Source organism: Muntiacus reevesi, chromosome 17 (assembly GCF_963930625.1).
Source record: "Muntiacus reevesi chromosome 17, mMunRee1.1, whole genome shotgun sequence".
In the NCBI taxonomy this organism is placed as follows: Eukaryota; Metazoa; Chordata; class Mammalia; order Artiodactyla; family Cervidae; genus Muntiacus; species Muntiacus reevesi.
In genome coordinates, this window is record NC_089265.1 from 7081751 (window position 1) to 7108622 (window position 26872).

General features: G+C 44.2%; 1 protein-coding gene across 3 annotated transcripts; it reads right to left on the minus strand.

Moving 5' to 3' along the window:
• Window positions 1-3430: 3430 nt before the first annotated feature.
• FDFT1 (farnesyl-diphosphate farnesyltransferase 1) lies at window positions 3431-26841 on the minus strand. 3 transcript variants are annotated; one of them, XM_065907962.1, is made up of 9 exons: window positions 26639-26841; window positions 24844-24933; window positions 17088-17185; window positions 15872-16055; window positions 12065-12193; window positions 11094-11285; window positions 9077-9253; window positions 7628-7780; window positions 3431-4317 (listed from the first exon to the last, which is right to left on the minus strand). In XM_065907962.1, exons 1-9 carry the CDS (start codon window positions 26735-26737, stop codon window positions 4096-4098), a joined length of 1344 nt encoding a protein of 447 aa, XP_065764034.1. In that variant the 5' UTR covers window positions 26738-26841; the 3' UTR covers window positions 3431-4095. The 3 variants fall into 3 exon arrangements, with proteins under 3 accessions (XP_065764034.1, XP_065764035.1, XP_065764033.1); XM_065907963.1 differs by lacking the exon at window positions 24844-24933 and having other exon boundaries at window positions 26639-26837; XM_065907961.1 differs by lacking the exons at window positions 24844-24933; window positions 26639-26841 and having other exon boundaries at window positions 17088-17543.
• Window positions 26842-26872: the final 31 nt, after the last annotated feature.

Genomic DNA, 26872 nt, shown 5'->3' on the forward strand with positions numbered 1-26872 from the left:
CTTGAGGGATCAGGAGGCCATTAGAATTGGCAACATCCACTCCGCCCACCATCACCGGCCTGTTGATACCACAGATCACTTCCCTTCCACGACTGGGAGCTGGACCACTGCTCTTCTGAGAAGCAGGGAGGTTGGACTTTGGATGTGCCTCAGAAGTTAGGATCAGAACTACCTCATGCAAGCTCTTAAACTTCTGGTTAACATGTAGGAAAAACTGGTGGAACCCAGTACTTACGGAATGTTTACTGAGGTTTAAAGCTGTAAATATGGCTTTACATTGTACAATTTCAACTGGGAAACATGCATGACCTTGGCTCTTAACATTTTCTGCCCACTCCCAAGCTGCGTTGAATAATTCCATTTCCTACTTTTTCCCATCCATGCTATGTACCCACTGGCATCTCCATCCTCACCTGGAAGCTAGCAGAGATGCACTTAGTGGACCAAAATGGACTTTGGGGCATCTCCATGTTTGGCCTAAGGAATCGTTGCTACGAAACAGAATTTACGACTGGGACTGATGTCACTACTTCAGTAAAAAATTTGCCACACTGATACCACCTTGTCACCTCGGCTCATTTTTTCTTGGGTGGCTCCAAGCAAGGGGACGGATGGTTGGAAGTGACAGTGCCTTTTCGTTCTTTAAGTGGAGGAGGGCATATTTTTGTTAGAAGTGAGAGCAAACGTTGATCAGCCTGTCCCACTCAGAGCATGCATCAGAACACTACACTTAAGAGCCCTGCTACTCAGGACTGGCCCATGGGCCTGCAGCATTGGCATCTCCAAGGTTATAAGAAATACAGAATTTGGGACCAGATCTGAGTCTGCAGTTAAAGAAGGCTGCCAGGGGACCTGTTAAAATGCAGATTTTGAGGCACCTCCCCAGATCTCCTGAGAAAGCATCAGTTCAGTTCAGTCATTCAGTCATGTCCAACTCTGTGACCCCATGGACTGCAGCACGCCGGGCTTCCCTGTCCATCACCAACTCCTGGATCTTGCTCAGACTCTTGTCCACTGAGTTGGTGATGCCATCCAACCATCTCATCCTCTGTCATCCCCTTCTCTTGCCTTCAATCTTTCCCAGCATCAGGGTCTTTTCCAGTGAGTCAGTTCTTCACATCAGGTGGCCAAAGTACTGGGAGTTTCAGCTTCAGCATCAGTCTTTCCAATGAATATTCAGGATTGATTTAGGGTTTATTGATTTGATCTCCTTGCAGTCCAAAGGACTCTCTAGAGTCTTCTCCAACACCATAATTCAAAAGCATCAATTCTTTGGCACTCAGCCTTCTTTATGGTCCAACTGTCACATCCATACATGACTAGGAAAAAACTGAGAAAGCATAGTCCTAGTAATCTGGAACCTTCAGGCAGTTCACTGAAGTTTAAGAATCAGCCTTAGAGCTCTGTTCCCAAAACTAAGAACCTAAAATGCCTGTTAGTTAACAAACATCCAGTCACTCCTCCTGCTACACCCCCAGCTCCAGAGAAGGGGCCCAGTAAATAGAAGAGGGGGGCTTCGAAGCAGTTTCCAAGGGAAGGGTGGGCGTGTTTGTGGATGCAGGTCTTAGTTACAACTCCAGAAACTGCCCAAATGGGGTTGGGCTCTGTGAGCTTCTTGAATTAAAGCCCTAGATTCAGATTTGTCAGAAACTCCTGTGAGGACAACTTAAAATTTCTCACTGGCAGTAGGAGCCAAGTAGACTATACCAAGGACATATAATCACAGTGCAGAGAAGAGGGCAGGGCAGGCAGAGTTAGACTAAAAATACAGGATGCTCAATTTGAATTCAGAAGTCCTTTTAAAAAAATCATTTATTTTTTGGCTGATGCTATGCATGTGCTTTCTCTAGTTGCAGTGAGTGAGGGCTACTCTTCTTTGAGGTACATGGGCTTAGTTGCTCCGAGTATGTGGGATCTTCCCAGACCAGGGATTTAACCCGTGTTCTCTACACTGGCAGGCAGATTCTTTTTTTTTTTTTTTTCTATATACAATAGATAAAAGTTTTATTAGACTGCAGAGTGTTGTTTCATGGAAATTAAGATGAATATGTTTCACACATGCCATGAAGTGAAGTGAAGTCACTCAGTCATGTCTGACTCTTTGCAACCCCATGGACTGTAGCCTACTAAGCTCCTCAGTCCATGGGATTTTCCAGGCAAGAGTACTGGAGTGGGTTGCCATTTCCTTCTCCATGGCAGGCAGATTCTTAACCACTGAACCATTAGGGAAGTCCCAGAACTCCTTTTTAAAGTATAAACATGTCCTGTGTGATATTTGGGATATAATTATACTAGAAAAAAGTTTATCTGGAATTCAAGTTAAACTGGACATCCTGTGTTTACCTGGGAATTACATCAATAGTAGATAAACATTTAGAAGGGAAATGTTCTTCCAAAGAGCTTAGGAGCGTGTACCAGAGCCAAGACCCCCATAGCTTTACAGCTGGGAGGGACCCACACCGCCCAGAAGTTCAGAAAGCCCCACGGCCCACGGCTGAGCGAGAATCTTCCAGTGCATCCTCAGACCAAGCTTGTTGCCACCAGCTTGTCCCATGTCCTATGTGAACTTTAGTAGAACTAATAGGTTTCAACATACAATTCTTAACAACCTACCTTGGAATATCAAGACTAAGTTTTGATGCTTAAATTACACATACTTGGAAAATCTGTTGAGTCTGGCTTAGAGCCGTGCTCCCAAGTGGCAAGTAACTCTGGGTCAGTGTGATGACTGGTTTTAGTCTCAAGTGAACTGAGGACCTGCAGCCTCCATGAACCCCAAGTCTATTATCAAACTAACCATCAGTGTATCATCAGACGGCCAGCAGCGGCCACATGACCAGAATCAGTGTGGGTATGCGTGGAGCAGTGCGAACGCAGTTATTGCTGGAACAAACCTCTTTTGGCGACTCTAAAAGAGCCAAAGCAAAATAGGACTATGCACTGTATACACCAAGAGCCCAGCTTCTGGAAAGTTCTATCATGCCCTCCAACAGGGGTTCTCGGGCTCGGTGTTGAGACTCAGGCAGTCACTGGATGGGCACGGCCCAAACTTCAGCAATGCCTGGGGGAAAAGGGAGACAGACCGTTGTGCTGGGGGAACGGGGCTAACTGCCACTCGGCTTTCAAGCCAGTCACCAGAAAAACATCTGCCTTTCTTGAGAAACGAGAAAAGCCCAAAGCTGAAAATAACCTCTGAATTCAATAAAATGTCCGAACACAGCTGACAGAACTGGCCAGAAGCACAGCAGGCCAGTGGAGGGGACGCCTTTGCTCCCTTCCTGGCAGGAACAGTGTGGGGCTGGGCAGCCGGGTGGTTCATTTTCTGGGGGCAGCAGCCTGCCACCATCCCTCAACTACCAACTCCATGCCTGAAGTCCCACACCTGCCATGCCTGTCCAGGCTTCAAGTGAAGTACCCTTGACAAACGCTGAATAATTCAATTCTTTATTATAAAAATCTCAAAAACGTTAGCTTTGACTTGAAACCCACCTGCTACGAAGGGACCAACGGCAATCCTGGAACCTAAACTCCCTTTAAACAAGGAAATGATGCCAACTTCACCAGAAGTTGCCTCCTAGGCTTCATGTGCAGCAGACAGACTGCATTCTTAGGAATATTTCCTAGAACTCTACAAATATTCACACCTGCTACATTCAAGTCCACTGGAGGAAACAAAATGAAGAAAACAAGAACCAAACGGAAAGAAAACTCACTTCACTTTCTACTGCGATAGGTATTCAAAAGTTGTTTTGAATTAAATACATTTAATTGTAACTCTAGCCTGTATTCACGCTAAGTATGATCTCCTCTGCAGGCCCGGATGCAGCCACTTTCCTGATGGCAGCCGTGAACGTTCGGCGTCAGTCACCCCGCACAGGTGAGTACAGGTGGCTGAGGTGTCCTTTCCCTTCAATCCTATCCTTTCTCCACCACAGGTCACAGTTTCTAAAGGTCCAGGCCCACAGAACTCTTTGAGGGATTAAAACAGGAGGGGAGAAAAGAGGAGGAGCCCGCATCCATCCCTGAAGAGAAGGTCAGTCTGTTCCCCAGACGGGGGCTGGGGAGGAGGGGCGCTCAGTCTCCAGACTGAGCCAGTCAGTGCTCCCCGGTCTGAACGTAGTCCTCCGTGACCTGGGACATGGTGCTCAGGTACTGCCAGCTCAGGGCCGCCAGGAGCATGACGAATGACAGGTAGATGGGTGAGTAGTGGCTCCGTGAGACCAGCTGACAGTTGGGGAGGTTCTGTGTCCTGATGGTGGAGATGATCTGCCGAGTTTTAGTGGAACAGGGGTCAGAGTTGGGAATTCTGTGATAAATCTGTGGAAGAAAGAGGAAAACATAATAAATCCTAGAAACCTTATAAACATATGTGCTCACTTCTTGTGACAATCTGCAACAGCTAGGCATTTCATGCCCATTTGACCAATGAGAAAACTGAGGCTCGGAGAATACAAAAGTAACAATCCCAAACCACTCCACCAGTAAGGCAGGATATCAGCCTAGCCTGTGTGATCCCCTAGCCCTTCCTGGAGCAGCAGGGCCGTCCCATTGGGCTCTATCCCAGCACCTCGAAGAGCCAGCGGCATCCACATTCTTTGTTGAGGCTGAAGCAGTGACGTGGTGCAGGGAAATGCTACTGCGATGCCGCTCCTATTCCCCTCCTCGTTCACACCATTCCCTCTGCCCGGGAACGCTGCTCCCATATTCCATGCCCAGTCTGAGCCCCACCTCCTGCCCAAGTCTCGGCTTAAGTTTTTCTAGAACACCCGCCCCAAATGCCCAGGTCTGGCCAAGGGCCTCCTCGGGTACCTTCTCAGCCATCACCCTTGCTGGGGTGGAGTAGCAGGGAGGAGGGCAGGAGGGACGGAGCACAAGCGTGGGGGTTGGGATGAGGGTTCAGACGTCCAACCCCCTGCCTGCTCTTCAAACTGTGCTCACAGGCGCCACCTGGGCTTCCTGCGATAGACACATTCTGACTCAAGAAGGAAAATGCTAGCCCGCTTGAGGAAGACATGGATGGGGGGCACAGGACCACGCCCTGAGTCGAGAGGATCCACAGGGTGTGAAGAGCACAGACCACAGCCAAACAGGAAGCTCCACCTGCTAGAAAAAGCTGGTCCTTGCCAAGGAATCATCTTTAGCAGGGAAGGAAGTAAAAGTTTCTGGCTGTTTGCCTAAGCATTTGCTTTTGTCCCAAAATAGCTGGTGGAGCTTCTCACCAGCTGCCAGGTAGCCAGACTGCCTTCCAGTGGAGGCAGCTCCAGAGGACGAGGCTCTGAGGAGCAGCTGCCCTGCTCAGGGGGTCTGGGCTTCGCTCCACCTCGTCCTTCACACTTCAGACTTGCGAGCCCTGGATTCCCTGCACGTGCACTGCTCCTGCAACCAGGGGCCTCAGGAGTAAACGTCTTCCCGTCTTTCGTGCTCGGCCAGGAGAGACAGGATGCGAGCTAACATCCGGCCACCAGCAAAACGCCCAACAACTTGTGGACTTCATACTAAAAGTCTTCACTTGAAACTTTATTGACAGAATGTCCTTAAGGCTGACATTAAAACCATTTCACATTCCATTCCTTGAGACTCAGAAATCTTCAGTTTTTTTTTTTAAGTCAAATAAACTTATGGCCATCAATATTTCCTCTAAAATACCTTAAGTTTTACTAGAGTAATTTTAAATAAAATAATCGATGCCCTGGATGAAAGGTCTGCAAACTTTTTTATCTTTTTTATATTTATTTATTTATTTGACTGCAACAGGTCTTAGTTGTGACAAGTCAATGGGTCAACGTGTGGGATCTAGTTCCCTGACCAGGGATCAAATCTGGGCCCCCTGCATGGGGAGCAGAGTCTTAGCCCCTGGACCACCAGGGAAGTCCCTGCAAACTTTTCTTAAAGGGCCTAAAAAAGTATTTTCAGCATTGTGGGCCCTGTCCGTTACAGCTACTCAGCCCTGCTGCTCGGCAGCCCTGGGAGCCATGAACAATAACAGGAACAAATGGATGGGGCTGTGTCCTAATATCAAGTCATTTATGAGATCAGGGGGTCAGCCAGCTGCGTGCGGCCTGCCCTGCTCTGCCCTAAGTCAAACTGGGAATCCCAACTAGGCTTTAATTCCAGCAGTGATGGAAAATACCTAATAAAATATGAATTCTAATACAGCAATGGAACTGCCTACAACATTTTAAAAACATGGTTTTCTAAAATCAATGATCAGAATAAAATTATAAAACTATTCTCTGAACTATAAACTACATAGCATGTTTCTAATTTATATAAAATGAGAACAGTACCTAAAATGTCACTATTTAGAAAGGGTAATTCAAGCCTTTAGAATTGTGGTGAACAGTGGCTCTGAAGTCAGCCAGACCTGGGTCCAAATTATGGCCCGAGCCATGGCGTTAGGGCCTCAAATTTCCTTGATACTAATAGTACCCACCTATTTGGCTGCTATGCCAGGTACAGAGTAAGTCCCAAGTAAGTGCTGGCTAAACAGTGAACCCCAATGTCCCAAGTCTCATCAGTAGCTATTTTTTGGTCAATGGCTGGACATGTTCATCTAGTCAGTAAAAGAATTTGGGATTTTTAAAAAAACCTGATCTCTTATACCTTCTGTAAGTGCCTCACGCAGTAATGCAGAGGTCTAAACTTGGCAGATGGAAGACAGGGGAGAAATACAAGGAAAATGTGTAATACGCAATGGAAATCAGAGGAAATCATTGTCTTATAGAATTTTTAGATAAAACTGCTCTTATAAATCTTATCCCTATCAAAACATAACCCAGGGACTGGAAGGATCAGAAAACTAGGGGCAGTGGTGACCTGTGGGGAGGGAGGTCTTAGGTTTTCAGCTACTTCTGCAGTAGTTCAGCCTTCAATCAGAACAAACTGAAGCCTCTCGGGTCTCTACGCAGAGGAAGGCGGTAGCCACCCACACCCCCTGGGACAATCAAACATGTCTCCAGATGCTACTAAATGTCCTTAGAAGAGGAAGAAACTAAATCACCTCACTTGAGAAGTAATGCTCAGGGACTGACAAGTAGAGAAACCCAACCTCTAAGAAAAAGTTCTTTTGAACCAATTCATATATTACACCCTCCAGTGCTGGGAGATTTGCCTAGAACAGGCATGCTCTGTTTTATGGGATGCATTCTGGCATATGAAATGAGATCGACATTACAAAATTCAAAACTAGGTGCAGCCTGATGGTTTTCCTTTGTCAAAATCCCCCACGACAGCTTCTCCACTGAGGTCCTTGCTGTAACATGAAGTACTGAACGGGGTGTCAGGAAGTGCGGCCTGCAATCCTGGATCCCCTCAGAAGCTATGTCATCAGCCACAGGCCTGGCTTCACATGCCTCCGCCGTAAGAGGAGAAGCCTGGTTGGCCTCTAACTTCATTTTCCAGCTCAAATATGATTCTCCTAGGAGCCCCATTGTTAAGACCTGGCTTCCTTTGTCCCCTCTGACCAGGGTACCAGGAGGCTCCCAGCAGTCGGCTCCCTGTGCATATTCTTCTGGAATAAAGGCCACCAACCCGGGTCTTTGTGCCGTAACGTTTCAAGCAGCTAAGACCGTCTAGCACCCCACTGTGAAGAAAGGCTTGGGTGGTAACGTTATCGCACGGAGCCCACCTCCTCCATGTACTGGTGTATGATGGCTTTCACGGCTGGCATGTTGGTGGCGTCCATCATCAGGGTGACCGCCTGCCCTTTGCGAATCTTCACCACCCCCTTGAACACCTGCTGATTATTGTAACAGGCAGCCAGAGTAGCAATGGCCATGACCTACGGATAACGAGAGACAGAAAACACATTCATCTAATTTCATGAATACATGTGAGAAACAGCACTGTAACCAGTCATCGTGAGACGGGAAGAGAACATGGGCAGAGAGCGCCGAAGGGCCAAGATGCAGCTAACCAAGAGAAAACACCAGAAAGAAAGCACGTCAAGATGACTCCGGCTCCCACACCTCCCTTTCTCAGCAACACACAGAATCAAGTGCCCTTTGCAGTCCTGAATAATTCTATAATTTGGTCACGAAAGTTCCTTTCTATCTGAAAAAAACCCACAATCCAATGTAACATTTTCCATGCTAAGGCAATGAGTTATTAGATCTGAAAAACATATATTCCAAAATAGTATCTGAAAATTTTTCACTATTTTTTCTATTTTTCCTACAATGAACATAATCATTATACATTAAAAAAAAAGCACAGGGAGTTGTGGGGGACAAAAGTAGGGTGCAAGGGGGTACAGTCTCCCATACGTAAAGGTAAATTATTTCTAGGATAGATGGAGACCTAAGTCCAGCATATGGTTTCCCAGGTGGCACAGTGGCAAAGAATCAACTTGCAATGCAAGAAACCCGGTTCGATCCCTGGGTCAGGAAGATCCTCTGGAGAAGGAAATGACAACCCATTCTGTTATTCTCGCCTGGGAAATCCAATGGACAGAGAAACCCAGCAGGCTACAGTCCATAGGGTTGCAAAGAGATGGACACGCGCATATATAAGTCCAGCATAGAGATTTCAGTTCCATCAACTGGGCAAGACTAGTCATTAGAATAAGACCAAAACCAGTTTCCAAATCAGTTAAATCCTATAACTTTTTTCGAGTTAAAAACTGAAACAATTGGTGAAGGGATTTAAAAATTAAGTTCCTAGGTTTCACAGGCTCAGGTTTCATGTTCTGTTATCCCAAGATCTAGGAAAAGGACAGCAAAAGTTAAGTACTTAATTATGACTTTTTAATAACAGCTTCATCTGTGTTTCACCCAGCCACTCCTCATAAAATCTGGAGTTGAAGCCCTCGATTTAAATCGTGAGGCTAAGAATCAAAGTAACTAGTTTAGAGTAGCTGATGGGAAAATAGGTTCTAGAAGGTTCTGGGAAAGCACAGACTAAATTAACCTCAAGGCTGAGCTGAGTGTGGCGGTTGTGGGGCAAAGAAAGAAAATACACTAGTCATCTTTTAAGGAACTCTCCGTTCCTAAATACACAGACCAAAACAGTTAAATGCCTTCCATTATCCCCATCCCCGGCTTCCCGCCCTCTCCTCATCAGCCTCCACGCTCTGTACCTGTGGAATAGCGCAGAAGTTAAATATACTCTGGTTCCTAAGGCGGGACAGGTAGGTGATGACGTCGGGGATGTGGTGCAGTGTGTTGGTGATGAGTTCGTTCAGACACTGCACAGCCAAGTCGATGTTCTCTGGCTTAGCAAAGTCACCCAGCTTCTTCACATACTTGCTCCAAGCCTGGACAGATAAGCAGATTAAAGTCAGCATATGCATAAGGAAACAATGTGCAAGCCACATGAAAGGACCTGTGCGAATAAGAACTGTGATATACAAAGTCTGTCTTGCCGCTGCCTCACCTTTCATCAAGACCGAATCTGTTTTAACCACCACACAATGGCTATTATAACTACATTCAAAAGTCTAACCATAACCAAGAGTAAGTTAAGTGTTTGGGAAAGTGTCCCTTTGGGACAATTAGTGCAGCACAGATGGAGCAATACTTTGATGACCTCAGGCCAAAAAGACCTCCTGATTTTCACAAGGCAATTGTCTACTTCTGAAAAAATAACCAGCTATAACAAAATCAGCTACAACAGCACTGTAAGATAAACGTTAAACATTCGCAAGGTGGCCAGGCCTCAAAATAATTAATGATTAACGTTATGTTCCCAATTCTGATAAGAATACGACTGAACAAGCATATCTCGGGGAAACGAGCTAAGTGTCTACTATAACAACGTTACCCTCCTTGATCTTAGTAACTTGAAAGTGAAATAACAGCCTCAACTTGAACAAAAGGATTGGTTTGATGATCTTTAATGATATTATTTAGAGGATTCTCTGAAGCTAGCAAATACTTTACTTTTATTCTTAAGTATTCTTAAGCTTCCTAAAGAATAACACTTGTTGTAACTTTATACACTCCCCAAAAGAAATGACTGGGCCTAAAAGGACTAACAGATTTAATGGAAAGTCAAATTTGTTTTCCATTCTTAACTTGCATCTAAACTCATTCAGATTGATGGTACTCAACTGTCCTGCAGAACCTGGAGAAAAAGGTTAATGAGCACCTATGTAACCATTCGCCAGCTTCAACAGTTACTGACACTTGGCTTCCACCACCCCAGCCCCCAAATTATTTTAAAATCCCAATAATCATTGTATTTATCATTTTATCCTGATATGTTATCATTTAATACTTTATTATGAATTTCTAAAAGACCAGGAACCTTTCTTGTACATATATCTTATCACAACTAAAAGTTAACTAAGGATAAATGTTTAATACAGATTATCCAGTTAGCAGCCATACTGTCCCACTGTCTGACTTTTCCCCACTTAGTTCCTTCCAGTAAGGATCTTAAACAAACAAGGTCCATGCGTTATATCTGGCTGATGTCACTTAGGTCTCTCTTAGGCCTAGCTGCTCAGTTTCTATTTCACTCCTCGATGTGGCTCAATCCGGGAAGAGAACCCTGGCTGGTCAGTGTCCATGTCCAGTTCAAGGCGGTCAGTCCACTCCAGCTCCTCCAGGCTTGGCCACGGCCCTCGTGGACTCACACACACTCTGACAGGAACACCTGTTTGATCTGAGCTCTGGCTTTGTCCTCCACAGATTCTGCCAGTTTCGTTTGTGGAGTTGGTGTTTTGTCTGCACCCATTTGTGTTTTGGAGTTCCTGGGGATGTTCTGTCACTTGTGCTTTTGGACACGTTATCCATAAGGTAGGTTTTGGGTATAGCTTGAGTTTTTCATCTTTTTTTTTTTTTCCCTTTGGTGAGAACCTGGGAAAACCCAAAAACTATGACATAGGAACGAAGCCTCTGAGTGAGTCACGGGACGCTATACCCGCCACTGGAGAAAGCCTGTCCAAGAGAAAGGGGACACAGCCTGAACCCCTAGAGGGATGCAGCCAATCTCCCTGAAGCAAACTAAATCCTACCCTCGTCTACACATTCTCCTGTGTTGTCTAAGGGACCTTGATTTGTGTGTCTGTCACTTGCAACCAACAGGATTTAATGGTTTGTTGTCAGAGAGCATTCAAAATTCTTTCTCCCGAAACCCCCTGAAGCTGTTACCTCTTGAGGCCAAAACTCTCTTCCTTCTCGCTGGTCTTCCAGATAATCACGGATGATGTTTGTTTTCTGCAGGAAAAGGCCCATAGAGTTGGCTCGCTCTGTGTCTTCGCCAATTAAGGGGTCTTCTAACTCTGAGGCCGAGAAGAGACGGGAGAGGCCAATTCCCACTAGCCCAGCAACATAGTGACAGTACTGTAAAAGAATTTGTAGAGTACTTTAATAATGAAGCTTTTACTAAACTGGAAATACTAGAAATCATTAGCTGTGAAAAACCAGGTTCCAAAGAGAGTGTAAAAGATCTCACTTTGCTTTAAACACACACACACACACACACACACACATTATATACCATGTACATGTAAGGAGTAAAAGATATTCCAAGAAGGATGAACACAAAAGACTTAACAAAAATGATCTCTGGCTCATCAGAGACCTGTGATCTCTAGCTCATGTGATATTTCTTCTTTTTTTTTAAACTATATTTTATATATATATATATATATATATATATATATAAAACATATATCTGTACAATGCACATGCACTGCTTCTAGAATAAAAGGTTATTGGAAAAATAACCGAGTACAGTAAACTTTCTGATATTCGAAATTGGGAGTGAAGGCCCTGAGGGAATAAGGACTATTCTAACAGAAACTAGAATACTAAGTAGAGTTTAATCTTGAAGACATTTTAAGATCTTGCAGGGTCTCAAAATCTTCACTTTGTAGAATGTCATGGTAGTACTTTGTTTTTTGGCTTTTCTTTTTTAACATAATGAGGATGTGTTTTAAGCTCTGTGTATTAAGTCCTCAGAAACAACCCAATGGTAACCTAAGACTGTTAAGTGTTTATGAGGAGACACTACGACTGGGTTGTAAAACCTCCACTTCTTCTTCATCCTAAACACCATGGTGGGCAGTGCCAGCCCACCGGTGCCACCCACACCGACAACGCTCCACAGGGACACGAACCTTGTCCCACTCCCGTTCAGATGTCACGCGCTTATCCAGAAACTCCGCCATCCCAAAGCCCATCTTCCGGCAAACGTCGACAATCACTATTTGGTATTTCTCAGCCAGATTTCGAAACTCCAGGGAGATCTGAAATGGAGGTCATAAAAAAACAGAAAATATGAAACACGTAGTAAAACTGGGAACCAACATGGTACCTACGGATCGTAAAGCAAAGCTGTAACAGGACTTGTTAATGAAGACTCCCAAATGATCCCGCTATAAGCCTGCATCTATGTTATGTTATGTTTCTACATACTGAATAATAAGCCCAGCAAACTTCACAATGTTAAAATAGAAGGGTATAAAAATGCTAGTTTCTAGACTCAAAAGAAGATGCAAAGTCTTATTATAGGCTCATCTTCCCCATTAATGAGAAACGAGATGCTTCAACATAAAACTGGACCAAAGTGTAAGAATTTTAGGAAGAACACCTCATTTTCAGACGAGCCTCATTATAATGAAGATTTGTTTGTGCAGTCTTGGGTGCTCCCTACGCAACAAGCACTTGTGGGTACTGGGGTGCACAGTCGGCAGGTGACCTGCCCTAAGAGCTTACAGTCCCCTGAGGAGACCAGACAACCATTTTCCATCATCAGTTTCTGAATTCATGCCATGAAGCTATAGTGTCTTCCCCATTATAAAGGCTACACTTTCTAATTTCTTAAACAACTCAGTTTAGTTCAATCTGAGGCAGGCTATCAAATGTTTTTTTTTCTTCCATAGCCCAAGCTTTAATATCAAAAAGTACTATTGATGCTTTTAAAATTCATCGCTACTGCATAAGTATCTTGCTTAAGTTCAAAGAAGTGCTTGTAGGTTGTCAAAATAAAAAATACCATGACACTTCTCAAATAATATACTATCCACAAAATATGAAAAGTAGTGAACAGACTTTGCTAAGGATCTGAAGAGTGAGAAATACTTGGTCTACATTTACAGAAAGGTTAGAAATACTCCCTCAGGAAACACCTAAATTTAAGGACCTGAGGGAAACTCAGCTGGTTGCAGGGCACTGAAAGAGCTCAGAAGCCTAAGATACTAAGGATTATTCTGATGAACATTGACTGTTAAACCCCTAAAATCTGTAAATCAATCCCATCTCTCTTCTTTCCAGAACAGCTGTTCCAAGACAAAGCCCAAAGGCAATTCCCACGTGGACTGAAGCAAATCAGCAACTCTACCAAAGGTCATCTGAATCCCTGAATCTCGGGAGGACCTGGTCTTTCAACAGCTAACTGGGCTGGGTCAGTTCTATTTATAAAAGGGGCAAGGACAGCCAGCCGGGGGAGGGGCAGCTTAGGCTTGAAAACAAACCCTCCGAGATAAACACTTCACTGCTGAATGTGAACCGATTTCAGCTCTTTGGTACTTACTACGTCGTCGTATAGAACATGAAAGCAAATGTCTGGGAAGGAGTGACGATGAAGAGCTCTCCATTTCCCCAGAAATCTGAGGGAGGGACCTCTGCCCAGTGAGGTCAGCCAGGAGGTGCTTTCTCTTGTCCCTCCAGGTAATTCTGTTTCCCACCCATAGTACACTTTTTGGTCCCCAGGTCACTCTCTAGTGATGCTAAGTATGAGAAGAGAAGACACCAAAGAAAGCCCACTGCTATCATGGAGAAAGGCCAGATCTCCAGCAGGGGTAACAGGAGCATGTAAACAGAACCCTCCTTAATAATAAACCTTGGGATGTTATGATAAAAACACTTCACCTATATGCAAAGTTTTACTTTCTTTAAAATTTTATTTTTAATTGGAGGATAATTACTTCACAATATTGTCATGGTTTCTGCCAGACATCAACATGAATCAGCCATAGGTATACATATGTCCCCTCACACTTGAACCTCCTTCCCCAGCCTACCCCTCTAGGTTGTCACAGAGCACTGGCTTCGGGTTCCCCGCATCAAACAGCAAATTCCCACTGGCCATCTGTTTTATAAATGGTAATGTATATGTTTCAATGCTACTATCTCAAATCACAAAATTTTCCTTTTTTTAATTTTAAAAAAATTTTCCATCTTTTAAAGGGACAGTAAAGTGTACCAGGAATTGAGTACGAGGGTTCTGCAGGCAGGCCTTCTGGATTTGAATCCTGGTCCTGCCACTTAACTTCACAGGTAATTTCAGGCAATGGGCTTAAAACTAAATCTGTGCCTCAGTTTCTTCATCTATACAAACCACGGGGAACAATATATCATAGAGATTACATGTTAAACTCCATTAATATAAAATAAAGAAGATGATGAATTGATAATGAAATGCATTTCAAAACTCATAGCTCAATAATTGAATGCTATTGTTGCTATTATCATTAAAAAGTAAGCCTTTGTTATTCCTCAAGCTATGATTGGAGGTAGATCCCTAAGACTACAAGTCTCCACTAGCACCAGGTGAAAAAGATGCACTGTAACCTAACCCATCACACACAATGGTTGTTCTAGAAAGCCTCTGCTGCTCATCTTCAGTTACTCAATCGTGTCTGAGTCTCTGCGACCCCATGGACTGTAGCCAACCAGACTCTTCCGTCCGGAAGATTTCCCAAACAAGAATACTGAGGTGGGTTGCCATTTCTTTCTCCAGGGGATCTTCTGGACCCAGGGATCAAACCCTGCAACTCTTGCATTGGTAGATGGATTCTCTACCACTGAGCCACCTGGGAAGCCCCTAGGGAACATTGAGATGTTGCCAAAACAAAACTTTATTTATAAGGTATGGAAGAATCGCTTATTTATGTGATAAGATATGCAAATCCTAGAAAAGTAGGATCTAGGCACATGCATAAAAGAAATCTGTGGAATTTTCTAAAGCTCAAGATTTTAGTTAGTACCCACTTTACTCCAACAGAATGGACTACATACCTGATGTTTACAGAACACTCAGTATGTACCAGACACTGCTCTAAGTACTTTCCATGTATAAACTCACTCAGGCCTCACAGCTCTCAGTTTACAGGGGAGGAAACCCGGGCAGGAGGAAGTTAATGAGCTGCGGATGACAGAGGTCATCCTGCTTCAGTGCTCACTCAGTCCAGGTGCAAAGAGCCCCCTCCCTACTCCACAGCCGCCACCCATTGTGAGCTGCATGGTTTGCCACCAGACTCGGGGCTCCAGAGGCCAGCAGTGTGACACACCCAGGCTGCATTCGTGGGTGCACAGACTGGACAACGCATCTTTCAGGACACCAGCATCTGAGAGCTCTCTCCACAGGAAGAAAGGCTGGACTTAAACCAACAACATCCTGGTAACCATAGCAGCAAATAACATCTGTCTAAGAGCTCCACCTTCATTAACTCTTTCCATCCTCAAAAACATACTGGGAGGCAGGGACTTTTAACCTACTTTATAGATGAAGAAATGGAATCACAGGCAGACTACATGATGCTGCACCAGTCGTGAGCAAGAGTGTGAGGCGGCCAACCCAGAAAGTCTGGCTTGACGCACCATCGCCACGTTACGCTGTGCTGTCCTGAGACGGCTGGTGTGCAGCTCCCTGCAGGCTCACAGCTCAGTAGTAAAGAATACACCTACCAGTGCAGGGGACACAGGTCTGATCCCTGGTTCGGGAAGATCCCCTGAAGGAGGAAATGGCCACCCACTCCAGCATTCTTGCCTGGAGAATCCCATGGACAGAGGAGCCTGGTGGGCTATAGTCCACCGGGTCGCAAAAGCAACTTAGCAAGTAAACAGTGACAACTAGGCACACAAGCTGGCTGACAGCCACCCCGCCAATCATGCATACGACTGCACCCCACTAGTCCTACTACCGTTGGAAAGTCCTCCAGGACTTGTCGGTCCTTTTCCTGGCTCTCCGTGAACCGCCAGTCAGGCTCATAAAGGTATGAGTGGAAGTTGTGTAGCAGTGGCACTTTTCTTTCTATACTGATAGTCATGTCATCTTCCAGCGTGTCCAAAGCTCGGAGAACCAGATAAAATATGCATACTGCATGGCTGTAAGAAAGGAACAACGACTAATACACTGGAACAAACATTCAAAGATACTGTTTCAAAATCACATTTCATTTTTGCCAGGCTATTTTGAAAACCCTCCTGCACTCTTAACTCTAGAGACCACTGAAAGGGTATCCAAAGCTTTTCCTAATTAATGCAACTTCTTAGCTTTCCTTTTTTAGATGGAAGCAATGGGCTTCTGTAATTTATAAAAATAAAAATAAAAAATGTACCAGCTGGATGTCACTACTACTCCCAGAATGAGTTACATTTAACTACTGAAGAACTGTACAAAGACCAAATGTGTAGACAGAACCATTATTCTGCAGATAAAATAAACTCAAAAGACACAATAACATCTCAAGTCTAAATACTATCATGTATGGCTGGCTGGCTGAGTAGTGTCTGACTCTCCGCAGCCTCATGGACTCCAGGCTCCTCTGCCCATGGAATTTTCCAGGGAAGAATACTGGAGTGGGTTGCCATTTCCTTCTCCAGGGGATCTTCCCCACTCAGGCACTGAACCTGAGTCTCTTGGCAGGTGGATTCTTTACCACTAGCACCACCTGGGAAGCCCAAATACTATCATACTTAAAGGCAATTGGTCTAAGTCATATATATAATCTGCACAGAGGCAACTTCAGAAGAATTAACCCGATATGCTAGAAATGCAAAGTAGTCTAAGCGAAACCAAGGAAAATACATGAGTGAGCCGCTCAGAGACAGGTCCAGCGGCCAGGACTAAAAAAAGTTAATAAACATCACCCCCCCACCCTGCCCCCACTCTCCCCACCCCAAAGAACTGGGCAGGGACACGATGAGATGGCCAGGTGCCTGGAAGGGCCCAAAGTAAACACAGGCGCGTTTCAACCGCCAACATTTCCTTCACCCACTGGGGCACGTTCTGGCAAAGCCACAGCACCAAGACTGCAACGCTGTGAGTTGTGCCAAAAAGTAGCTTCGAATGACTCTGCAGGCCTCTGGCAAAAGTTTTCCTCCCCCAAGTGAAAAACTGCAGCCTCTGCCACTCACCGCATTTCCCCATCCAGCGCCTGGATAACAGCTGCGAAACTGCGACTGGTCTGATTCAGGTACTTGTAGCAAGTTTTCAAGCTGCTGCTGAGCGAGTCCTGCGGGCAGAGGAGACACACGGCGGTGGGAGACGCGGAGGTGCTGGAGTGGGGCTGGGGCGAGCGGCCGGCTGCCGCGGGGCTCCGCAGCCGGCCGCACACGCCCTCTCCCCGCGGCCGGTCCTTGGACGGCCAGGCGGCGGGAGGCAAGGGGCAGCCGCGCGAGGGGGTGCCGGCGCCCCTGGGCGCCGCGCCGGGACTCAGCACCAAGGTCCTCTTGAAGAGGGACATGGCCTTGGTGCTGCAGGCGACTGCGGCCATGGGAATCGCAGGGCCAGCGCAGTTTTTCCTCCATAGACCCGAGCCGAGCGAAGAGGCGCCCACCGCGGGGCGGGACGGGCTCTCCCTCCCCCGCAGTAGGCATGGGGCTCCCCAGCACCGAGCAGGCGCCCGCCCCCTGCGCGCCCCGCCCACCCCGCGGCCAGCCCCGCCCCGCGCCCCCGGCTCAAAACTCTGCCACCTTGCGCCTTCCTCGGAGTTCCCCTTCTCCCCAGAACCCAGAGGCTGCTTAAGGGAACCCAGGCCTCTTTTGAGAAGTTGGCTCTTTCTCCTTCAGCGGAACCTCCCCTCGGCCAAACTTTAGCCAGGCTCCTCTGAATCCTCAACCTTTGTACTTCGGTGCTTATCTTTGCATCGCTCAGCTCTAGCAAGAACGCGGTTAAATTCGTTTAGCCAGAATCCCCCATAACCCATATATGATCACCCTCACTATCTGGCCGGGTTCCTCTTCGCCCACTTATCCTAGCGCCCCAGCCTGCTCCCAGTAAAAATCGATAGGTAGTTCAGGCAGAATGTTCTTTACCCCATAGGTTTCCTCTTAGTAATTTTCCATCCACCCGCCCCTACACTCTGTTCGGAACTGAGCCCACTTCTATCCTGAGGTCTCTTCCTCTACTGCAAACGCTTTTCTGAATAAAATCTTTTCTGACCTCTTTAACTACTGTCCTGTTCTGGTTTTACTTTAACACCTGTTAAACCTCTATTAGGGGCTTCCCAGGTGGCTTAGTGGTAAAAACTCTTGCCTGCTAATGCAGGAGACAAAAGAAACCGGTTTAATTCCTGGGTCGGGAAGATCCCCTGGAGGAGGAAATGACAATCCACTCTAGTATTATACTGTTACATTCCAGTATATTATATATTATTTATATATAATTATGTATTATAATTATAATACAGTCTATTATATATTATTATATTATGTATATTATACATTGTATAATATATATTATATACTACATATTATAATTTACATTCCAGTATACTGGAAAACTCCATGGACAGAGGAGGTTGGCAGGGTACTAGTTCAAAGGGTCGCAAAGAGTTAGACATGACTGAGCACGCACGCACACACACAAACCTCTATTACCCTCTGGAAAGCTAATTATTCCTTGTATAAAGATTTCTAATCATCTTTCCCTTTCAAATCAATGAACCGTAAAGATCTTTATAAACTTTATATTTACTCTTCCCCCATGGCATCACTGACTTGATGGACATGAGTCTGAGTAAACTCCGGGAGTTGGTGATGGACAAGGAGGCCCGGCCTGCTGCGATTCATAGGGTCATGGGGTCGCAAAGAGTCGGACATGACTGAGCAACTGAACTGAACTGAACTGCAGGAAGACAAAAACTGTTTCTTTAAAAAAAAAAATTCATAATTTAATATGCAACCATAACAGAAAGAATTGCTGTTTTGTATTTATTTTTATGGAGACTATATTTTAGAGCAGTTTTAGGTTCAGAGAGAACTGAGTTCCCATATACCACCCCCCCAGCCAGTCTCCCCGCACTCTCTTTTTAAGAGAGAAACAGGAAATAATTTGCAATATCTAACAACAAGGGGATTGTTTAAAAAGAATATATATATATATATATAAAATAAATACATATATATATTATATATATTTTTATTTATATATAAATAAAATAAATAAATATATATATATATAAAAGTAAATCCCATAGTCACTCTGGAATGTGAACAGTGAAACTTGGGACCTTGCTGGGGTCCAGGTAAACTATGTTCTTTTCATTTGTGTGTATATCCTAAATTTACAAACATGGATACATATTCTTTTGTCAAGAGAATAAAGCTTTTTTTTTTTTAAATCATAAGAATTTCACTTTATTGTGAAATTCAATTTAAAATTATTAGTAAAAATTAGTATTTACTAAGCACCATATATTAGTAAAATCATTTTGGACATACAGTCTGGTATATAAAAATACTCAGTGAAGGGCTGATGAGTAAATTAATTAGTTCAGAGAGTATTTTAAGAGCAATTCATCAACTCCTCTCTCAAAATGTGGAGAGGAAAGACTTCACAATAAATAAAAGGAATAGCTCTTTTCTGAGCTCTGAGCCAGCTCTTCACATACAACTTGATTCCTTTCCCTGCTCTGCCAAATGTTTTCATCCTCAGCTACACCTAAGGGTTTGGGGGCTGATGTCAAAGTTAGACTGCACTCCTGAAGAGCAACACTCTTTAAGAACACGCCCCTCCTTTCCAAAAACGCCCTCTCCTGTTTTAAAAGAGACCCAGGTCACTAAATCACTTCTCATCTTCTGCCATCAGTCTTTTTCTTGGCACCTATTTGTTTCAATACATCTGTAACAATTTCCTCAAATTACCAAGAAGATACAGGGAAGATATAACTAAAAAACACACTATGGAAAAAGTCACTGTTACAAACACTTCCACTGCTTGCTTCCCAAGAGCTAAGAGGGGCTGGGGGAGGGAGCGGGAAGCTAAAGCTACTGCAGCCTGTCCCTTGAGATTCCTGTTGTTCTCCTTTGCTGAGATGAGCATGCTCCCAAGAACTCTCCAGGGAGAGAGAAGAGGGATGAAGGGCATTGAGGGGAAGAGTGTGCAGTGGTGAGAAGTACACTTGTATACTCTCAGGACACAAGTGGACGGTGGCCAACCTTCCCCACAGCCTTCCATTCAGACTGCATGCAACAGAGGTTTCGTCAGAAGGGAGGGAAAACCCCACAAACTTGAGAACTGAAGTTACGAAACAAGTGTAATAACTACCACTTATTGGGCAGTAACTATATGCCAAGCACAATACAAACAAAATCCTTGATCCTTACACAATCCTTTAAAGAAGATATCATACAGACCTGCAGTCCACCCAAGGACTTCAAGGCCAGATGTGTAGTACAACTCAGAATCTGTAGTGTTTTAGGAGACAGGGAATAAAATGCATACATATCCTGTCTTTGTGGAGTGGCTCCCTGTAACTGGGATTATGAATATTTTTTCAACAGTGAATAATTATCCTAAGTGGGATGACTTTAAATCAAAGCACATTGTACCACCAAAAGACTTTGAGCCAGACTTATTAAAAACCTGTTTTTAGGCCATTTTGGAGTTGGGAAATTGTGACTGAGAAATTGTGAGCCATTATGTCTATTTTATGGATCAAGAAACTGTTGCTGAAAGTTAAGCTACCACAAGTAATAGAGTCAGGATTTGATTTAATAGAGAAGATGTTAGTCTAAATAAAAGTATTTAGACTTGATGGAAGCCAGAACTTCATGATTAGAAAACACTTTTTCCATTTTATGCTAAGTGACGTCACACAGCATGCAGCTGGCAGTATGCCTCCAGATTTATTGATGTGCTTCTAAAAATTCAGGATAAATTAAGTGTAGGGAACCCTGAACTCCTACAGCCAAATCTTTCTATGATTAAAATAATCTCAGCCCTCCAAGTCTGCTAAGTATAAATCTTTCTCTCCAGAGTCTTTGTTACCTAAGAGAGAAACTAAGATAAAGTTTAGTGAAGAAGTCGTATGTGGCCCTTTTCTGAAATTATTTGCAAATATTTTGTTATTAATTTTATGGGCTTCCCTGATAGCTCAGCTGGTAAAGAATCTGCCTGCAATGCAGGAGACTCTGGCTCGATTCCTGGGTCGGGAAGATCCCCTGGAGAAGGGACAGGCTACCCACTCCAGTATTAATGGGTCTCCCTGGTGACTCAAACGGTAAAGAATCTGCCTGCAATTTGGGAGACGTGGGTTAGATCCCTGGGTAGGGAAGATCCCCTGGAGGAGGGCATGGCAACCCACTCCAATATTCTTGCCTGGAGAATCCCCATGGACAGAGGAGCCTGGTGGGCTAGAGTCCATGGGGTTGCAAAGAGTCGGACACGACTGAGCGACTAACTACACACACACGTTATTATATATTTGTGTTTTGAGGGGGGAGAAAAATTCCATTCCCTATTATCAGATGCTGCCAGGGATCTGTGACCCAAAACAGAAAAAGAGTCACTGCTTTACAATCCAAAATATACAGTTTCTGGAACACCTCCTAGGACAGGTAATTCACTACCTCTGGAGACTGCCCACCTCAGTTTGGTTTTTCGCTGTCCCATCAGTATTCCTGTTTTCTCTGCGGTATACTCAGCCATTTAAAAAAAATGCTTCATACAGATTAAAACTGGCTCAGAAAACCTACAACTAACAAAATAATCCCTGGAGAAGGAAATGGCAACTCACTCCAGTAATCTTGCCATCACCCCAGTAATCCCATGAACAGAGAAGCCTGCTGGGCTACAGTTCATGGGGCCGCAAAGAGCCGGACACAACTGAGTCGCTGAGCACAGTAAAATATCGTGCTCTGTGCTCACCAGACCTTAGAGCTAGGAGACGGAGCAGTCTGGGTCTCACTTTTCAAAAAGTTAAAACCCGAATCACAACCTTATAAATGATGTCCCCTGACTGCAAACATTCAGCTCCCTTGTCCTGCTATCATTTCTTCTTTGTAGTACTTCTCTCCACATGAAACACTGTATATTTGCTTTTTTTTTTTTTTCATTCTGTCTCTTCTACAAGAATGTAAGGTTTGTAAAAGCAAGGTCTTCACCTGTTTTGTTCACTTTAATCTCAAGCTCCTAGAACAATAATATCAAGCATGCAACCAGTGGTCCCATGTCTGTTAGATGAATATAGGAAGGAAGGAAAGAAGGAAGAGAGTAAGGGAGGGAGGGACTATACAGCAGAATTGCAAAGAATTGGAAAGGGAAGAAACCAGAAATTGTTGCGTGCCTGTGATGTGTCCGGAGCACACATGACAGTGTTGGGATGTGATCCGCTGTCTGGGGCCAGTCCAGGTCTGTGCTCTTTATCCCAGGGTGACCTTCAGAGTGGAAGCAGGAAGGTCTTCCAAATTCAACCACTTTATGTCACAGTTTTATAACCTGTAAAATGGTAGTACCAATAGCTCTTATGTCTTTAGGGTTGTTGTCAAGATCAACTAAGTGTGCTAAATTACAAAATGGCCATAAAGTTTGTGGCTCTTTCCATCAGAAGGAGTCTTTCTCCACCTCTTTGCATGTATGCTCCCCTTTTTTTGGCCAATAAGACTAGGAACTGTGAGTCAAGCATAAAGCTCAAGAGTGTGTGCACACGAGGGTTTGCACAATTCCAGTCAAGAGCGGAGAGTTCCCAGGCTAACAGGCTGCATGTGACACAGAGTCCCCAGCCTACGTCTGTAAACCACACATGGTCCAGCCACATGCCAACTGGCCAACTGAGCAAACCCGGTAGAAATCACCCCAAGTTGGAACAGACCAGAAGCCCCCAGCTCTCCTAGAGAACTATGAACTCAATAACAGGTGTTATTTTAAGTCACTGAATTTGGTTTTTTAAATTATGGTGAAATACATTGTTTAGTCACTAAGTCGTTTCCAACTCTTTTGTGACTCCATGGACTGTTGTCCACCAGGCTCCTCTGTCCATGGGATCTTTCAGGCACGAACACTGGAGTGGGTTACCATTTCCTTCTCCAGGGGATGGTCTAGACCCAGGGATCTAACCTATGTCTCCCACACCGGCAGGTGGATTCTTTACCACTAAGCCATCAGGCAAGCCGTGGTGAACTATACATAACATGAAATTGACCATCTTGACCATTTGTAAGCAGGCACTTCGGCAGTGTTAAGTATAGTCATACTATTGTGCAACCAGACTCCAGAATTAAGTCACCCTGTTTTGGAGTGGCTACCCAGTGAAAGCTAACTGATAATAGACTTCAAGTCTAGCACATAGAAGAACTCAAATGCTGTCTATTATTAATTTGATTAGTTTAACTCACAGTATAATCCCCTAATCCCATTCACCTGCCAAATTACTGTTCCCAAAATACTGCTTTCATCATGTCACGGGTGCATTTGACCATTGCCTGCTTCCACGAATACAGCTCAGCTCCAGGATTCCCACATGCACCCACTGCACTTCATACTTCTTTTTTTTTAAAGTTAATTTATATTGGAGTACAGTTGCTTTACAATGTACTTTTTTAAACAATTTTTTTCTAAACCCCTTTATCTATTTATTTTTTAAAGCATTTATTTATTTACTTAGCTGTGCCTGGTCTTAGCTGCAGTACATGGGATCTTTGGACCTTAATTGCGGCATGTGGGATCTAGTTCCTTGTCTAAGGTTGGAACCTGGAACCCCTGCACTGGGAGCAAGGAGTCTTAGCCACTGGACTGACACCCTTTACAATGTACTTCTAACTTGGAATCCTCAGCCCCACACACTGTGCACAGTCCTACCAAATGACTTGGCTCATACTGGCTTTACACACGGATGATCCTCACCACTAACCTAAATCTAATACTTCTTCAAGGTCCTACACATTACAAAGCATTTTTTCATAAAACTTTTTGCTGTAAAATGGTTCTACTTCACTAAAATTTCCTGAAATCTCAATGAACTTAAGATGACTTGGCATTTCCTAGGTTAACTTTTTTTTTTTTTTTTTTTGCCAAACTGCACGTGTGCCTGGGATCCCAGTTCCCCGACCAGGGATCAAACTTTCACCACCTGCACTGGAAGTGCAGAGTCTTAACCACTGGACCACCAGGGAAGTTCCCTAGGTTAACCTTTGTACATCTGTTCTCCATCAGGGATGAACTGAGGGTACACAGTTTCCTGTCTGTGTCCATCACACAAAGTGTGTTCAGCTTTCAGCTGAATCTGCACCATCCTTTGCGTAATGTGAATCTGTTGCTCATCACCTTAATGACTGTCAGTATGATGGAATGAAAAAGTTTGTTATAGTATTTTCAGTATTTTTCTCTTCGCTTAAAATATTTTAGGGACTTCCCTGGCAGTCCAGTGGTTAAGACTTCAGGCTCCTAACGCAGGGGGCATGGGTCTGCTCCCTGGTTGAGGAACAAAGATCTCACAGGCTGCAGAACATGGCCTAAAAAAATAAATAAAATAAAACATTTTATAAATAAAGTATATTTTTAAAAATTAAAGCAATTATGAGTTATGTTAATTAGAAATACAGCATCCATAAGAAAGGAATTGAAAGTTCTGAAATAACCAGATCACACCTAAGGAATATTGTTCAGTTTTGAATATTAGACTTTATAAAGTGAGAGAGGCCAGGTTGGTTAATGACCTGGAAAAAGTAACATATAATGAATAACTACAGGCAGAACACAGAACATTTGGCTTGTTTATCAGTATCCTTGGAGAGAATGAGGCTTGTCTTAAAATACTTCAAGTGGCATATTACAAAACAAGGATTAGACTCTCTTGACTCCAGAGGGTGAACAAAGAGTAAAAGTTCAACTCATTGTTAAGAAACACTTTGTAAAAACCAGAACTGTCAGTCTTCAGAGGTAGTGAATTACCTGTCCCAGGAAGTATCCAGGAAACTGTACATCTTGGATTGTAAAGCAGTGGCTATTTTTCTGTTTTGGGTCACAGATCCCTGGCAGCATCTGACAATAGGGAACAGAATTTTTCTACCCCCTCAAAACACACAAATATACAATAAAATAAATATTTCCAAACAATTTCAGGAAAGGACCACCTGAGAGCTCTTAGCCAGAATCTCGCAATTAAACAAATATCAACCAAGGCATAGGGGCCATTTAAGGCTGTATTTCCTTTAGGCATCCCTTAAAAAATTAACCCCCTATCCCAATCAGAGGTGACTTTTCCCTTCTGTAAATTTTTTTAGGGCATATACTATATATAATCTGCCATAGTTACTTGAGTTTCTTTTGTTTTCAAAGCTAGAGGTTGCTTGAGGGCACTGCATCAAGGTACATCAAACAAGACTCCTGTTTTCAAACAGCTTAAAATCTGGAATCAAACAGACTCTTAACTCTGAAAGGGACTTTGGGAACATAAACCTATCCACAAATAACCAGGATACAAGACTATGGGGCTGATACAAGATTAAACAGTGCTAGAGAAAATGGTTGAGGGAGGGTCAGAGGTAACATGAAAAGGCATCTCATTATGGTGCCTGCCTAAGTTTTCTATGAACAATTTTATAACATTTTATCGACCTGACAAGACAATGAGCTCTTTGGGTGTGTAATTTGTCTACACAAGTTATCCTGCCTTTCTGTCCCCAGCATAAAGCCTAAAAGAGAATACGTGTTTAATAAATGTCTGCTGAGTGGTCAACAGAGGTAGCATTCACAGAAGCTAGACTGTGAAGGAGAAGGATTCTGAGTTACATCACAAAGCGAAAATTTTTCTGATGGAAAATTACAGTATTTTAATAAAGGACAACTAAGAGTAGATTTAAACAAAGAACAGTATTTGTGATGTTTCCATTGGGGAAAAGAATTTATAACTTTTGATATAACCCCACTAATTCAGTTGAATGTGTCTATTCATTTAAAAATCACTTAATGAGTTTCTTGTTGGAATAAATACCGTATTTATTCATTGTAAATTCACTTAACAAAGGGTACAGGAGTAAGGTAGATGAAATATAAACAAAACCAAGTCTGGCCTTCAAAGAGTCAACAGTGTAGCTAATCGACAGACAGACAGACAACTACAGAACTTGCAAGAGTAGATAAATGTTCTAAAAAACTCAGGGAGCACAGAGGACGAAGGGACTGCTCAGACTGCAGGAAAGAGGAGGGAGAAGCGTACGGAGGTGGTGCAACTGAAAACTGTAAGAATGAGTAAGGTTTCATTCCAGAAAAGGTATTCCTGACGATATTTGCACAGTTCATTATGTTCACAAAATTCTTTCACACGTCCTCTCCCATTTAATCTACCCACGTAGTCTCGGTTGTGTAACCCACGTATTAAAACACATTAAAAAAATCAATCTCAGGGACAGAACGAAATGTGAAGCCAAACTACTTGAAAACCAATGTCTTGAACGAATAGACACATTTTAAGCAGCAAGACAACTTGGGGGTTGGGGGAATGCCTAGGAGACCAAGGGCAGCCGGGCCAAATATTGGGGTAACGGAAGGTGAACTAAACTTAGCAGGTGGGGCCGCCTAACGTGATAGGGGTCTGCTCCCCGGAGGGAAGGAGGGAGCTCGAGGGGTCTGGCACTCGCTGGTCGCCACCTCTGCGCTCGATTCTGGGCCTTGCGGGTCAGACCCAGAAGTCAGCAGTCGCGCGCAGCCTCCCCACTCCGCAGGGATGCAGGGATGCTCAGCCCACCTGGTCCATTTTGGGTATCACCTTCCGCCGGCCCCCCATCTGGAAGCGCAGAAGGTTGTAGAACTCCTCGGGGTGCCCCAAGCACTTCACGAACTCCATGCTGGCGGCAGCGGACGGTCGGATCCCTGAGCTCACCTCGTCGATACCTCAGCCGGCCCTTTCCCGCACTCTAGGATTAGGCTGCGGAGGTGCGGCGAGAAGGCGGGGCGGGGCGGAGGCGGACCCAACGCGGCG

Excerpts from the sequence above, each read along its gene's own strand:
- FDFT1 (XM_065907961.1), bottom strand. The coding sequence starts at position 17,446 with ATGGCCGCAGTCGCCTGCAGCACCAAGGCCATGTCCCTCTTCAAGAGG. Across the intron at positions 7,781-9,076 it reads ACTTCTGCGCTATTCCACAG|GTCATGGCCATTGCTACTCT; the intron begins GTACAGAGCGTG and ends CGTTATCCGTAG. Across the intron at positions 4,318-7,627 it reads TACACCAGTACATGGAGGAG|ATTTATCACAGAATTCCCAA; the intron begins GTGGGCTCCGTG and ends TTTCTTCCACAG.